General features: G+C 26.8%; 1 protein-coding gene across 1 annotated transcript; it reads right to left on the bottom strand.

Annotated features, from left to right (window-relative positions):
• Positions 1-7,686: 7,686 nt before the first annotated feature.
• Positions 7,687-12,965, bottom strand: LOC126555180 (uncharacterized). The gene is made up of 3 exons (XM_050210139.1): positions 12,897-12,965; positions 7,939-8,173; positions 7,687-7,871 (listed from the first exon to the last, which is right to left on the bottom strand). Exons 1-3 carry the CDS (start codon positions 12,963-12,965, stop codon positions 7,687-7,689), a joined length of 489 nt encoding a protein of 162 aa, XP_050066096.1.
• Between the last annotated feature and the right edge of the window lie 4,276 nt (positions 12,966-17,241).

The following is a 17,241-nucleotide window of genomic DNA, read 5'->3' on the forward strand; positions in this document are numbered from 1 at the left end:
ATAGTTTTTTTTTTTTTTAATTTTGGAATAAATTGTAAAAACTCAGTAAATATGTTAAATCTGTATGGAATTGATTTTAGTAATTACTTATTCATTATTTAGTTGCAACTCCAAAAATGATAGTGCTACCTAGAGATTTTACATTCTGAACAATTGTTTCAATTCATCACTGATTTCAAATTTAAATTAATCTTAAGTTCTATACTTAGAAGAAGCGCATCAATAGAGATGCAAAAGGAGCATGCAGTTGGCTACAGAAAAAACATTGAAGAGCAAACAACAAAAAGTCAATAGTATTGTAAAATATATTATGTTCAATAAATATAATAAAGTATGTTGTACTTTTTCAGCATAAGTATTGGAATTAATAAGTTTATACCTACTCATCATGGTTATTTTTACCAAAAATTAATTCAATGTTAGAAAAATTTGAAAAGTAAAAAAGCAAACTAACAGGGAATCATTGTTCATATTTTAAACAATTTTAACCTACACCTATATTTCAGAAAAGGGGGCAGAAAATTTATCACTGCTCACATAATATGCATGTACATGTTATATTGATAGTCTCTTAATATGGATGATAATGTCTATATATTATTATTTTATTCAAGGAGCAAAGGATACCCACATTATTATGTATTGAAAATACTATACATAGAACTATGTATTCATTAAACTAATTGACAATTATGTATTTATTTGAGTGAATAAACTACCTAGTCTAGCTAGTCTGATGGCAGTACCCAAAAGCTATGTGTGTTTACTTCTCATAATCTGAAGTATATTTTTAAATCCAATAAAAGTGGTGAAATGAATAGAGTTAAATAATTCATAAACTTTTTGCTTTATCAAGTTATATTAACTAATTATTGTAAATTGCATTAACAATAATAATAATAATAATATGTATTTCATATAGGTAATGATATAAAATCAAAATATTTTAAAGAATATAAATGTTGTAAAGAAGATACATTAATTAAACATAAGCTCTGTTTTTGAAAGCAGGGATTGTGTTGAAAATGTCTGACATAGATTTGTATTGTTATTTAATAATTGTTAACAACTAAGAAAATGAACAAAAACAATTAATAATGATAATAGAATAATTAGTAGTAAAACAAGTTATTGGATCGTTATATAAGCTTAAGCACATTTTAACAGCATACCTAACTTTAAGTTAAGTTAAAGTCTTTAACTTATACTATGGCTTATATACTGACAAAGAGTTTGAACATCTAGTAAAACATAATTTTATATAATAATAATGATGTTATAAAACGTGAATCTTATTTAAACTCCAACTAATTAGAAAAAATAATTTTTAAAAATATACAAATAAATTATAAACACTGGACAAGTTGATATAATAAATACATTTTAAACAAAGAGTTGTCACAAAATTAATTTTAATCAAAAATTAACAATTAAAACACTAGAAATAATTTTAAATGTTAGGAATAAAATAAATTTAAAAAATATTTTATTTTTGTAATACAAAAAAACCTAAATACTAAAAATATTAATTTTGATAGTTTAAAAGAAAAATATCTAGATACAAAACCAGAAAAAATGTTCAGCGTTTCAAACTGAGTTTTGAAATAATGCTGCTTAAATTTATACTGTAAGCAAGGCTGAAACAGAAATAAAAAATAATAAGTCAGTGACCTAGTATTTAGTAAAATAATACAAATATAATTTTGTTCATTTTTTTACTAACTAGAATAAGTATGATATTATGTTAACAATAAAAATATGTACATAAATATTATAGTTATTATAAATTTGAATAATTTGATAAATATGTAAAGAAACTGCCTGTTGCAGCTAGCAATCTGCCATTTCGTTATTATATAAATAATACCTATTACAAGCTATGTACTAAAATACTTGTCTCAAAAAATAATTATGTTTACAAAGTATTTAAAAAACTATAAACATATAAGCAATAACCAACAACCTCTTTATTTTATTAAGTGTTTTGGCATTTGATATTGATAAAACATATAAAATAAATAAAATATTTTTTCACACAAACATTTGTGTTATTATAAAGTTACAAGAAAACAAATAAAATTTATTTCATGAAAATTCATTTACTGGATGAATGAACACTATAATTTATTGGTTTACTAAATTTTTTGTAATTGAATATGCTACCATTATTCAATAAGCAAAATTTATAATATATAATTTAAACGTAAGAAGAATTTAATAATATTTAAAAATAACTTAATTACACTACCTAAGTTTTCAAATATTTAAATATGCATACACAATTCATTTTTTATAGCTTAGTAAGTTTAAATACTTTCACTAATATTAAAGCTGTTCTTCAATTAAAAAATTAAAATTAGAATAGGTACTATAATAATATAATATATTACAATACAATAGTAACCCCTAGTAAGTATTTTAAAAGCCAAATTGCTTATAAAATCAATCTAAACCTTAATATAAATTATATGGTATAAAATAATTTAATCAATGAATTAAAATTAAAATTAAAATTAAAATATTAAAATAAATTATTATTAATATTTAAATAACAAATAAATGATTAAACTGATTAAAACCTAACTTCACCAATATTAAAAGCTAACTAAACAGGTTTTATTTTATAGGAGATTAAATTTCTCGGTATGAATTTTTGGAAAAATCACGATTGGTATTAAACTGATATTTAAATTGTTTATTTAATCGCTAGTAAACGATGTGGGAATTGGAATTTTATAGGTTGGTATGAGCCTTTTTTTTTTTCTTATCAGGTTCACTGTTATCAGTTTTTATCAAAATCGGGAAATCTGTACCCGTCCCGTTTGCAACCTCCCAAAAATGTAAATCAATATAAAAAAATTAACAAATTCGTCTTTGTTATTATTTCAGATAATCTGAAAAACAAGTAAAAATTACTCATTATTACTATTTGCTCATAGAGATTAGAACTGAGCTGAAATTTTTATTCTTATAAAACAGCAATACATTAAATAGGATATAGGTTTAATGGTGTAGGTAGATATTTACTTATTAAACAGAAAAAAAAAATAAAAAATGTATATAAATTATAAATAAACTATAGGTAACATATAATATAAAACATCGTATATTTAACCAGGGTACTTTGAAATGGAATTTTATGTCATTAATTACAAATTTGCAAGATTAATTTGCAAATACTTGAACTTTCGAGCACTAATAAATGATAATAATGTATCTAAATAGATAGAAATGTATTATAATAATATTTATTTATCTTACCATAAACAGTAAGTGTCGAACCCATGTGGATTTTTCATTTTTTGTTTCAAAAACATATAGCATCCAGAATCGCAATTATTTATTACCAACTAAATCATTGGAACGCTGTTTGTACTTAGACGGGAGGTCGTACGAATTTCGGAAACGGACATACAAATTCATACAAATTACGTACTAAATGATGGGACCGAAATAATCACCCTGACCCCAACGGTTCTGTTTGGGGGGAAACGTTTCTCCAGCACCGCCCCGGATTTTTTGGTTGTGCGGTGAAAACTACATTCGTACAAATTTGGAAAATAGTCATACAAATTCATACTAATTACATACTAAATATTGGTAAAAAAAAAATAATAAAAATCGTATGTGGGGGTGCTGGGGTAACGTTCGTACATATTAGAAATGTTGGATGTGGAATATATTACCATATAGGTACATATTTTGTATTAATGCTACCGACTGGCGACTATCCATCCCATAAAATCTATTCATATAGGTATCTATTGACTTTTAAATGTACGAATAGTTAAAATACAAATGTATAAACTATTACAAAACGAAACCAAATAAAATAATTAGCTGTATCAGTATATAATCAATTTATTACTTATTAAATAATAAACGTGATTTTTAATAAATGGTTATTTTCTTTTCATTGTTATCTTATTTATTTGCGACGCCGTTTACACACTACGTCAGTATGTTACTCTTGTAGTAACCAGTGATAGTTACTGCACGCTTCTTTTACGACGAATGCACGTTCCGTCGTAGGTTGGAGAGTTGAGGTATATAAGTTAACAATAAATTAATAAGATAATTGATACGTTTATTAACTTGTTAAAACAATAAATGAAAAGGCTTTCGTTAGCGTAAGCACAAGTACTTAGCTACCGGAGAGCAAGTGACAACACTGACTTAGTCTAACTGACTCTTAACTAACTCTAATTAAATCTATGATGAGGACTCATATTTATATGGAACATGCCGTGATGGAGAATCGGATGATCTACGTCTATGAAGTGGCGTGATGTGTCTAATCCAATCGGGAAAAGGCATTAGTGGTCCGACTCGGTGGCGTGATATAGTCATAGGCCACTGGACTTCGGAACTACGTTTTTATACTAAAAACGTCGGTTTACTACACTCTGTAGTCTGTACTTCTATAGCAACTTTAATATGCTTTTTACACCCAGTGCACTCATAGTAATTTATTGTTAGAATTTTATATTTTTCTAAATTGAGCATAAAAAAGGAAATCCAAAAGAAATCTATACCACACGTAAGTATTTAAATTTCAAATTATTTAAAATAATTTAACCAATAATTATTATTAGTCCCGGAACTAAATGCTTTTGAATTGCAGAGTGCAGTTTATTTAGTAATTATTATTTCTTACTAACTATTATCAACGATTTTAATGAGTCAATATAATAATATAATAAAAACTTTAAAAAATATGATATGAATATAAAAAGGTGTGGGGGGCCGCACGCAATTCGACTCTGCCGAGAAATAACTACACACGCAACTCAGAAATGCTTATTGCACGTATTTCAGAAACACCACATTTTTCCTATGACGATGAGTCTTCTCAAAACCTTAACGTTGAATTTTTTAACTTTAGATATAAATAATAAAATTGTTATGAATTTTCAATTACAAAATTACTTGTATTTTCGCGATTTTGAATATACCGTAAAAATTTGAACTTTGAACACTTATAAAAAAAATTGTGATAAACGATTTTTGATTATTTTTTTAACCACAATAAGAAAACTTATAAGAAACGTTGTATAAAGTTTTCAAGTTTTTTGGGCACCCAAAATTGTTTTTATCGACACTTAAAAATATCAAGAAAAATTGAAAATTTTAGTTGTCTATAAATAACTCAAAAAATGTCAAAATATTTAAAAAATTTAAGTGTATATAAAAAAAATAATATAAACATTTGGTGAAAATTTCAAGTATTTACAGTGATTTGTTTTTGAGTTACAACCAAATAAAAAAATCGATTTTGTCTAAAAATTCCCGTTTTCCGTCAGTTTTTTTTGTTTTCCTGATTTTTTTTGAAACGATTGGAAAGTTCTTACTTTTGATTTTTATAATGCACCAAGGATATTCATTTTGCTATCGAAAACCACACCCATAGTTTGAAATTAAAGCATTATTTCGATAAGTTATGCTATACACTCATAAAATATACATATTATTGTAAAATCAATACATTCATCACTTCGTTCAGAGTCTAAAATTAATGGGTGTAATGGTGCATTTAATAAAAGTTATGAAATGTTAGAAATGGTACTCTTTTTTATCTTACAGCAACGCGCTGGTAGAAAGTCAAAAATTAATAAAGATGAGTTGCTATCAATACTACATTCTTACAAAAATAGGCTATTTAAAAATGGTAAACTAGACTTCAACAGTTCAGTTTGGTCAGAAGTTGAAAGAGATATGGATTTTAAAATTAAAAAAGTGGGCAAGTGAGTACCGCTCTGCTGTACATTAGGTGCCGTATGGATCATTATTATATATTATAGGAGTGTTAAATTTGAATCCAATGATAGTTATCATTGTACACGAAAAACGATTCTGAACGAAGATGATTTGTCAGCCTAGGATATAATTTCTAGTGGTTGGTGAAAAAGGTGGTTTATGTTTTAATGGCCTGAATACAACAAAATTTAAATTCTTTTATTATAATTGTAAGTTAAACTTATGAAAAACCTTGTATTAAATTTTCAACTCTTAGCTACTTATACAAACATTTTTATGAAATATACCTACAAAATAATTTGCAAATATTCATGGTTTTGACAAATTTTTATCAATATTTTAACTTCAAATGCTAATAAAAAAAATTGTGCCTATGTATTCTTATAATTTTTTAATCACAATAATAATAACTTATGAGGAACTTTGCATTAAATTTTCAAGTATTTTGATAGTGCCAAAAAGATTTTATCGACACATAAAAAAACAATTTTCAGAAAAATTGAAAATTTCAGTTGTCTATAAATAGCTCAAAAAAAGTCAAAATATTTTGAAAATTAAATCAAGTAAATAAAATGCCAATTTAAATAACTGGTACAATTTTCAAGTATCTACGACTTATACTTTTTGAATTATAACAAATATCAAAAATCGTTTGAGGCTAAACCGTTGGTTTCGTAAAAATTTAAATTTCAAACACTCATAAAAATTTTTTGTCTGAATCCGCTAGAGTTTTTTTTACAGATATTTGAAGAAAAATGTATGGAGGGCCTTGTACCAAATTTTCAAAACTTTTTGGTCATCCAAAAAATTTTTATCGGCACTTTAAAAAAAATTTCTCAAAAAAAATCGAAAATTTCAGTGGTCTATAAATAACTCAAAAAAAGTCAAAATTTTTGAAAATTGAACTATATACAGATACTACTGACATTAACATTTGGTGAAAGTAGTTTTAGTGATTAGTTTTTGAATTACAACCATAAAAAAAAATCGATTTGGTCGAAAACTGGTTTTGCGTAAAAATTCCCGTTTTTCATTTTTTTTTGGTTTTTCCCGGTGCTTTTGAAAACTATTGGAAATTTTTTACTTTTGACCCCCAAAGTACAAACTACATTCACTTTCCTATCCGAAACAGGGTCTACTTTTTAAAATCGGAGCACTTTTACTGCTCCAAAACGTGGCGACAGACACAAAAATAAAAAAAAAACACACATCATTGTAAAATCAATACATTCATCACTTCGTTCAGAATCTAAAAAAAGTATATACCTCATTGTCAGCCAAGATAGATATGGTTTACTAACAAATTAAAAAAAAACTCTTGGAATAGAACTTTTGGGAAAAAAAATTGAAACTCTAATATTAAGTGAAACCGAAAATTCTTCAAGTGAGGAAGATTGTGATTCAATATGTTCTGATAGTGATCAATTTAGTTTGGACCATGATAGAAATAACTAGGTATGACAGCAACTTCGCCGCGCGCATGTTGCCTACGTCATCCGCCAAGGATTGTTATCACTCATTTTTGTTGACATTTAAATTCTATGTTTAAATCAACTGATAATTAATTCAACTGTTGAAAATTTTAATTTTTAAATTAAATTCTATCATGTTTAAGTTGTTATTTAATAAATTATTAACTTTGAAGTTATACTAAAATTTAGCATTGTTATGTAATAACTAATAATAATTAAAATTATTATTATATAATTCATGTTTTATAATAATAATTCATAATACTCATGGAGTTTAATTCAGTACCTATATATTATAATTATTTGGTTAATTAATTATTCAGATTGTAGTGTATGGTAAGATCTAAACTGTGGTGAAGTCAATAAGACGCTATAAGATTACATTTAATATTTTAGTGTTTTAACTATTTAGTATTAACTATTATTGATAATTAGCAACAATCAATAACAAAAAAAGTTACGAGGTAAATTTCTTTATTTTGCTTCGTTTTGTTTTAATAACTGTATTAGACAATTCGTTATTTAGTTTATTCAATCTGATAAATGTCCTTGTTCTCACCAAGCAGTGTAACACTTCATATTGAATGTTTATTTTGTTTTTTATTCTTTTTTCAAGTTCATCAGCAACAGTTTTCATTACACCTACAGAAAAGATTTTTGTGAAGTGCATTAGTTATTTTTTTTACAATAATAACAATTCAAATAATACCTGGTGATTTATTTAAACTATTACAAGTATGAAAATCTTTAAATATGGTCTCTAAGATTTTTGCTGCTTCAATTAACTTTGTTGAAGGTTTTATTAAATATCCTTTATTAATATATTCTGTCCATGTTGAATTTAGGTTTATATCAGGACCGCCTAATTTTTCCCCAAGATCATGGTATTTGTGGATACATTTTCGAGCTACAGATCCCATTACATACTCTAGACAGTCATCAATCTGTGGATTATCTTTGGCAGGTAACTAAAAAGTAAGAAGATAATATATTATTGATGTTTATTTAAACTCAACAATAGTTAGTTGTTGTCAAACAAAGATTATAACCTCATTTTCAAAATCTTTTAATAACATCATATTGTGTTTTGGTACTTCAATTTTAGACATACTGCCATAATCATTTTCTATGACTGCCAGAGTTGAATCTGTTATATCTTCATTCATACTTAAATCTTCATTATTTAAAATGTTGGCTTGCTGTATAGTTGAAGCTATTAGGCAATTTACTAAACACTCTTCATCTGTATCTTGTGTATTGCGATGTTCTGTAAACACAGCACTGGAGTGTTTGCCTAACAAATACCAGCGTAAACTAAACACAAATTGTAAGATTTTTTTAAATATTTCACAATGTTCAATTATATTCTGTATGATAATTTACATAGAAATAAATATTTATACTACAAAAGCCTACCTATATTTAAATTCCATTAGAGACATATGGTTATTTGCCCCAACCATTCCTTTTGTATAACTAAAAAAGTTTTCCAATACATCAGAATTTACTTTCTTTGTCATGATATATTTTATATCTTTGTACTCTATTTTAAGATCCTTTAAAAGATTTCTTAGTGATTCATTTGTCACTAAAACACCTAGATAATATATTATTAAATATGTGTATATGATTAAAATGTATTATTAGACATAATTATTTTCTTATTATGTTTAGATTCTAAGCTGAGGAACGACACTTGACCGCAACCATTATACAGAAAAGAGACTTCCAAAGTTTTATATTATTTATATTTTATTATTGTTTTTTTTTTTTTTTTGTTATACCTGTTTGAAATGGAAGTCTACGATTAGAACCATGTACTTTTAAGTCTTTCATCACTGTATCCATTTTATTAAGAATTTGGTTTTGAACATCCAAATCAAGACCATAACTTTTAGTAAATCCATCAATTGGTAACTGGGTGTTTAATAAATCGAACCAATCATTAATCGTTTTAAAAAGATCCACTGCCTAAAATAATTTATTACGTATGTTTATGATTCCATACTAATTTTTCACAAAATATTTTATTACCTGTTCCCAATGATTATTTTTGATAATGCTCTTTTCTCCACAGTATTTAATAGCTGTACTCATTGTATTGGAAAATAGTTGGGCAGCCAATTTTACATTTTGTCTCTGTGTGCCCATTACATTTAGATGTTTCTCTGTAATTTTATATGCCAATTTAAAATCTGAGTTTTTTGTTGTACTTAAATATTCTTCAATAATTTGCCTTCCAATATATGTATTATTTGAAAATATAAATCCTCTATCAATAAAATGATTTCTAATCAATTTTAATAGGTGAGGGACATCAGCAAAAACATGTATGTTTTTAAGTGTAACTGGATTTATGAATGAAGGTGATGATGGTGTTATGTTTAATGACTTCCATAAGCCAATATTAGTTGGACCCATGTCGCTGACAAGAGCAACTACTTCAAATCCCACTTCATGAATACAAGCAATAATTTTAAAGAGTATCTCAGTAGTCATAGGTGTGTCAAAGTCATAAAACAATGGTTGCTTCCAGTTACTTAAAAGTCCTATAAACCGAGAGAAATATGTAGCATGTATCATACCATATTAAAAATTAATATTAAAATTTTTGCTAAACTGCTGACTAACCTCTTGCCATCACTACTTGTACACATTTGTGCGGTCCAATAATCTGATCTTTGCCTTTATCATAACATATCTTGCGTGATATATACGTCTCATCAAAAGAGATCACAGTTATTTTGTCATTACGAGACATAGACTCTCCTATAACACATTATAAAATGTGTTTTTAAGTTATTAATTTTAATTGTATACTTGTATAATATATTACTAACCTTTAGCTTTTAACAGTGACAAAACTTGGTGCAATATACCTTGGTCTACTGAAAATTTACAAGCCCAGGATCTCAATGTCGATAAAGCTGAGAAAAATATTAAATAATAATCGAAATTGTAAAGTATGTTTGTATATTTATTTAACTTAATTTAAACTTAACATAGATTTTAAACTAACCTGGCAAAGGATATTTTTTTTTTCCCTTAAATATCTATACCCTTTAGGGGATATGCTTCTTAAGCTAATTGCAGATGATATATCTTCATCAGACCATTTATATGCTTTTTTTTTATTTAAAATCATATTAATTTGAGTTGATGTAAAGATCCCAGAAAGTTTTTGTTGAAATTTTATGTTAAAAAGCTGTTCTTCCATATTTTTTTCTGTTTTAAAGTTAATTATTTGCTGTTGTTGGTAACTGTTAATATTTTTAAATTATACATATATACTCTAATTCCTTAATTTTACTTCGTGCTTCTTTCAAGAACTTTTTTAATCTATGCAATTTAGTTAAAATTTGTTTTTAATATAATATGCTTTATAATTAATGTTATTAATTAAATACCTGTCAATCTCATTTTGATAATAATCATCTGTTTGTGACGTTTGTGCACTACAAGATGAATTATATACTGTTACACATTCATCTAAAGATACAATAATTTCTTCAGTTTCCATGTCAGTAACGTAACTGCTTTAATAACAAATTATATTTTATAAAACATATTGTTTTTTGAAGTAATTAATATATGTTTTGTAATATTTGCAGTTGGGTTAAAATTTTTTGTTTATATTATATATGTTTTATTAATAATGTCATTAGTTAAATACCTGTCAATCTCATTTTGATATTGATCATTTGTTTCTATGCTAGACAAATTATGTGCTATAACATGTTTTTCTGTTGTACATTCTTCTGGAGATACAACAATTTTTCCAGTTTCCATGTCAGTAACATAACTGCTTTACTAACAGATTATAATATGTAAAATCTAATGGTTTTTTGAAATAATCTATATATTTACACAATTAAACTGCTTTTATACTGACCTAATAGATAGATTTAAAATATTATCAGAATTATCCTCTAGATTTGTTAATGAATTAGAAAGGAGACAATTAAGTGTTGGAATAGCATCCAGTTTCAATTTTCTCTTATGCCTTGGGGAATAGTTCAATAGAGTTTCTATTAATGGTTTACAATATGCATCATCATCGAAATGTAAAGAACATATATACGCTGCAAGAAAAACTAACTTTAAAGAAACCATATAAATTATTAAAGAAAATTCAAATGCTCGAGTATTTATTTAAGTATATATCAAAAGTTTGTTTTTAAACATACCATTTTTTACATTTAAATTAGGATTACCAGTTGCATCAAGCCATTTTTTTTGATATTGTGTATCTTGTGGGAAGCGATGAAAACGAATGTGGCTACGGTCAACATTTCTTAATTCCTTACGCTTACTTCCACTAGAACACCCCTTTACTGAACACCAAGACATAATATACGTTTGTATGTAGTATAAGATGTATACTTTTATAATATAGATATAACATGTATTGTGAAGTATAACTTTTATTTCATAAAAGTATTACACAGTATACTACCACAGTACCACTATTAAAAAAATGTTGCCATCATGATAGAAATAACTCCTAAGTTATGGTTGCTATCACTTATTTCTATTGTAATATACACTATTAATATTAATAATATTTCTTAAGCCTATTTATTTTTAGATACTTTAATTTAAGTATAGGTAGTTTTAACATAATCATGTTTACCAAAATACAAAATCTAAAATAATTTAAGATTGTTAAGCTACACATGTAAAGTATAATATAGAGTTCTTCATTCTGAGTAATATGCATATTGGAATTTATTTAGAAAATTATATTATAATATTTAACTAAAAGACTTAGTCAATAAAATAAATAGACAAATTTTAGGCAAATATATAATTATAATAAAAATTAAAATATATAATATATAATTTATATATTACAAAACAATAATAATGTGTACAATAATTATTATATAAAACAAATAACTTTTAACTTTCAAGCATACCTATAGTATATTCATACTTAAATATTATGCAATTAACGACATGTTATACAATGATAAGTGAACGTGTAAATATTAATTTGTAATACAGTTATATTTTCAAATATTAATTAAACAAAAATAAAATTGCTGTATAGACTATAGTAGTAAGTGTTGAATAGGTCACTGTAAGGAATGTGTTAAATTTGAATAATGCCGCGCAAAGTGATTGAAACATCTTCACTGGCAGTTGACGTCATATTTCAATGGAAAAAACAATGTTTTGCTATTAGTTCCATGACTGCGCTGTTCACTGCCATAATCGGTTAGTTGCTGTCATACCTAGTTATTTCTATCATGGTTTGGACATTCCGTACGTTGTATATAGAAAAATGAAACCTGTGACAATGGAATACAGTAGTGGCAACAAAAAAAAAAAGTATAGTGTGTTAAAACAAGAAGTATGGTCAAATATAATTTATGATTATTTCTTTAGTCCTTATGGTGTTCCATGTTAGTATTCGTTTAAAAGATATAAAGTTTACGATATTTTTTCTGCCAGATATTTTTTAACCTTTAATACTGTTTGCAAAGATGAGGCTTGCAAATCAAATTTAAAAGGAGTAGCTGAGAAAAAACTTTTGGAAGGTCAACTTTTTAAAATTATAATAACGACAAAAGATACTAGAGGAATTCCCCATAATAATAAAATAAAAAGACATTTAAACGGTAGAAAAAGAATTGAAGTCGGAGATGAATTACAAAAATCTACATCAAATATATGGAGTAGAAATAAAATGGGAAAAAAATGTGAATTTGGTGATATTTGTCCTCCGAACATTTATAATGGTCCTGTCTTAAGAAAAGTCAAACAAGAGATACGAGATAATAAATTAGGAATTGAAATTAATAACCCGATACAATTGTTGATTGAATTGAAACATTCAATTCCATATGCTGGATCTATACATCTAATAATTGCCTATCCGTTCATGGTTAATTACTGGTCTCCTTATCAAATGGCTGTATATAAGGAAACATTAAAAATATAAAATAAATTGATATTTTGTATGGATGCTACGGGTGGTTTGGTTAAAAAAATAAGGAGAACAACACAAGACGCTACATCTGCATACAATTTTTTGTACTTAGTTGTATTACATGATGGAATCATTCAAGTACCAGTATGTCAGATGCTTTATGAAATACAAATATATCTTCAAATACTTATTGGTTAAGTGAATAGGTTAGTGCTGGAGCTCCTTATCCGAGCGATGTTGTTGATTATTCAAATGCTCTTATTGGAGCAGTAGCTCGTACATTCAGTCTTAAAAAAAGTTAATATTGTGAAAAAAGTTTTCTTATACTTCAAAGTAATTCTAATGATTCAGATCTTTCTGTATATGTGCGTTTAGATACAGCACATTTTATCAAAATGATTTGCCAATGAAAAAGTATAAAAAAAAATGGAAATACCAAAGTTAAAGAGTTGTATGTTAGAGAAATTGTTCTTCTCGCTAAAACACAGACCTTCGAACAGTTTGCTCAAATTTTAATGACAATTGTTGTCATTGCTATAACAGAAACAGATGGAAACATAAAAGGTACATCTATTTATACAAATTCGAAAATATTCAAGAATGATTTATGTTTTATGATAGAAAACGATCAAGATTATAAAACAAAATATGTTGAATTCAAAGAGTACAGTGAAAATATATATGAAGAAGTCTATGATGTAAAATGTCAAACTGAGTTTTTAAGCGAAATAGATATCTTCATCAACAGAATAAAGAATAAGGCAGAAGATTACATTACTCAAGGAGCCAGGTAATCTTCTTAATTATTATGTATTTGACATCTTGTAGCAGCTTTTCCTAAACAGTGATCTTCCATAGCGAGTATAGGTACCACTCCACGTTAATTATATGATAGGGTAATGCGGGGTTTTTTGAAAACAGTCATATTTCATAAAGTGGTGACACACCAAAAAAAAAGGGGGCCTAGTTTTTAAATATTTATAATAAAATTAAAGTAAACATCCTTATAACAGAGCCCTATAAGACGGAAATCGCCTTAAAACGGAAAATATTAATAGTCCTGCATAACCTATCTCTCGGATACTTTAGTCTTCCTATAACAGAAACTCTTTGATATCGGAAAAATCTACTGATACTGATCAATTCCAGAAGGAATTTTCAGAAGGTTTTACTGTATTAAAAGTTTGGGAAACATTGTTATGTAGTAACATTGAGGTGATTAGGTATGAAGATAATGCTAAATAAATATATACTTTCAAGATATTATCTTCGCTTTTTAAAATGTATTTTTATTAAAAAACTTTAAAACAATTAAACATATTTAAAACAAAATGTATTTTTATATAAATTATTATGGCTTGTGGCTTGATTACAATTTTCCTACAAATTAAACTTTTTGTGTTTCTTTTAATTTTTTAAATGTATGGTTTCCTATTGATTAATTATTATTTTTATAGTAAATTGTGGTGTTTGTTAATTTAAATAAAAACATTATTTTTTAATATATAAAAACCATTTACATTTAACTGTTCAGTGCACTTGTTTAGTGTATTTTTATTTAGCTCCCTAAAGTAATGAATAATGACTAACACAGACATACCTCGAATTGAAATTAATGAATTATAAATTTTGTAGGTTGAATGTATATCATTTTCTTGAATTGAGTATACCTCTCCAACGTATTTGTAAGGATTTCCCTCTTTGGAGCAATGATATGAAGAACTATTATAAAACATATTTTGATACAGCAACATTTGCCCCGGTGGAAAGATAGTTTGCTGATCTCAAAAATGAGTTAAGAAAAGGTCAATCTATAACGTATGTAGACCATTTTATTGATTCTCACTTGAATTCGATTGAAGGGACATTAAAAATTGCACAAAGCAATCAATTAACCAATTCAAAAAAAAAATTTAATAACCAAAGCATTGACAAATGTAATTTTGACTAGTGATGGGCAAAATTGTCTTGGTCTTGGTCTTGCAGCAAGACCAAGACCAAGACCAATACTACGAATTGCTTTGCAAGACCAAGACCAAGACTGAGCCGGCAAGACCAAGACCAAAACAAGACCCACACTGCAAGAGTCTTGCAATATTTATTGTAATTTTTTTTTAAAAAATTTCCCAGAAAACACGTCATTTAGTGTAGGTTAAAAGAAATAATTTATTAGGAATATAATAAAAACGTAATATTTCATTTGATGTACAACACGTTCCAGGAATTGAGAAAATAATGAATTATTGAAAACAAGATAATAAATAATTGGATACCACGAATATAACAAATACAATACAAAACCTTAATGGAATTATTTTTAGCTGCCGAATATGACACAAATGTTGATGTGCGAGCAGTGAGCAGAAATAAATATTATAACAATAACATCAGTCACCGTACGGGCGTACGGTATATTTATAAACCGCAATATTTATTTAGTGCTGTAAATACCTTAAATACCTCTTTTCATTGAATATAATACTAAAAATAAAATAGTCCGCATCACGAAAAGTGGCGGCTGGTCGTCGCAGTAATCCGTACCACACCCACCGTGCAGGCAGTGGTTCTCATTCTATTATTGGATTACGAAACGGCGGCGGCGTAGCAGGAATACTATTAGTTTGATAACCACTAACGCAAATAGTCCGCTTGGATCGTGGCGGGCAGCCGCCACTTTTCGTGACGCAGCCTATAATAACAGTATTTAATTAAAGTTGATACTTTGGGTATTATTATTATATTGTACGTATTTATTTCGTTTGCTATTCGTGTAATACTGTGAAATTGTATACAGTGCATGGGTAATAACTAATAAGTTATTACCCATACACTATACAGTTATTAGTATGTTATTACTTATTACTAATAACTACTAATGTTGATTGTCGTATTTCCGCCACTAACATTTAAATAACTAAGTAAATATACATTTATTATAATATGTAACTATTATTTATTAAAATGAGTGTTCAGGATATAACTAGTGTGAATATGGATTCAACATCCAGAATCCCATCCACAATCCCACAGTAAATTTTGTGACTTTTTTGAAATCATCACTAATAAAAATCAGATATACGGCAAGTGTAAATTGTGCGAAAGAAATAAAAAGACAATTCATATTCAAATGAAGAATAGAAACACTTCGAGCTTAAAAAAACATTTGATTTCTGCATATAGGAAAGAGGCACAAATACTTTTTCCTATAAAGCAATCGTCAAAAAATGCAATTGACAAGTTCTTTAAGGATCCGACTTTTGAATTACAGGTATGTACAATAATGATTGATTAAATATTAGGATTGAGCCCATATATTTAATTAACAAACCTTAACATTGACCTTAAAGCATAAACATTCGTTATCTTATATATAAAAATGAATCGCAAAATGTGTTGGTAAGCGCATAACTCAACAACCCCTGGACCGATTTGGCTGAATTTTTTTTTCAACTGTTCGAAATTGCCAGGAGAAGGTTCTTACGGACGAAAAATTTGAAAAAGTTATCAGGTTTGAGAAATATGACGAGATGGTGATGAAATTACAGAGGCGCCATCTATCCAGCAAATAGTAAACTAAATTATTTTTGGTAGTCAATGGCAACCATTTAAATAAAATAAATAATTTATTTAAAATGTTATAGCAAGGTTGTTTTTAATAATGCAAGCAAATGGACATATAAACTAAAATCGTTGTCATAGTAAAAAAGAAATTAAAAATCTATATATATATAAAAATGGAGACAAAAATGTATAAGACAATTTATAACTGTCACTGCAGTTCAGCAAGAAAATAAACTATATTAATGTCGCTATTGATTATGATTGAATATAATAGTTACAGATCTGTTGTTATATTTTGTTAAAACCATATCAACAAAAAAAAGAATTAGCGAAATAAGTCAATGTCCACAGTAAATTTCAAATTCACAGCAATAGACTAACATAACAAGTTATACTAAGTTTTATTGTTTTACCAACAGGCAACAATACAAAAACCACGAGGTAGCACATTATTGTATTTTACCCACTGTAGTAAAAAAAAAAAAAATGATATAACTTTGAAACTTAAGTGTTAGA

Source organism: Aphis gossypii, unplaced genomic scaffold (assembly GCF_020184175.1).
Source record: "Aphis gossypii isolate Hap1 unplaced genomic scaffold, ASM2018417v2 Contig00736, whole genome shotgun sequence".
Lineage (NCBI taxonomy): Eukaryota > Metazoa > Arthropoda > Insecta > Hemiptera > Aphididae > Aphis > Aphis gossypii.

Bases quoted from the DNA above. Each gene is read 5' to 3' on its own strand.
- LOC126555180 (XM_050210139.1), bottom strand. From the start codon at position 12,965: ATGTTCGGAGGACAAATATCACCAAATTCACATTTTTTTCCCATTTTA. The intron at 8,174-12,896 runs GTAGATTTTTGT...GATAATCCACAG, and splicing joins TTCTACTCCATATATTTGAT to ATTGATGACTGTCTAGAGTA. The intron at 7,872-7,938 runs GTATTATTTGAA...TCTTTTCTGTAG, and splicing joins TAGTTTAAATAAATCACCAG to GTGTAATGAAAACTGTTGCT.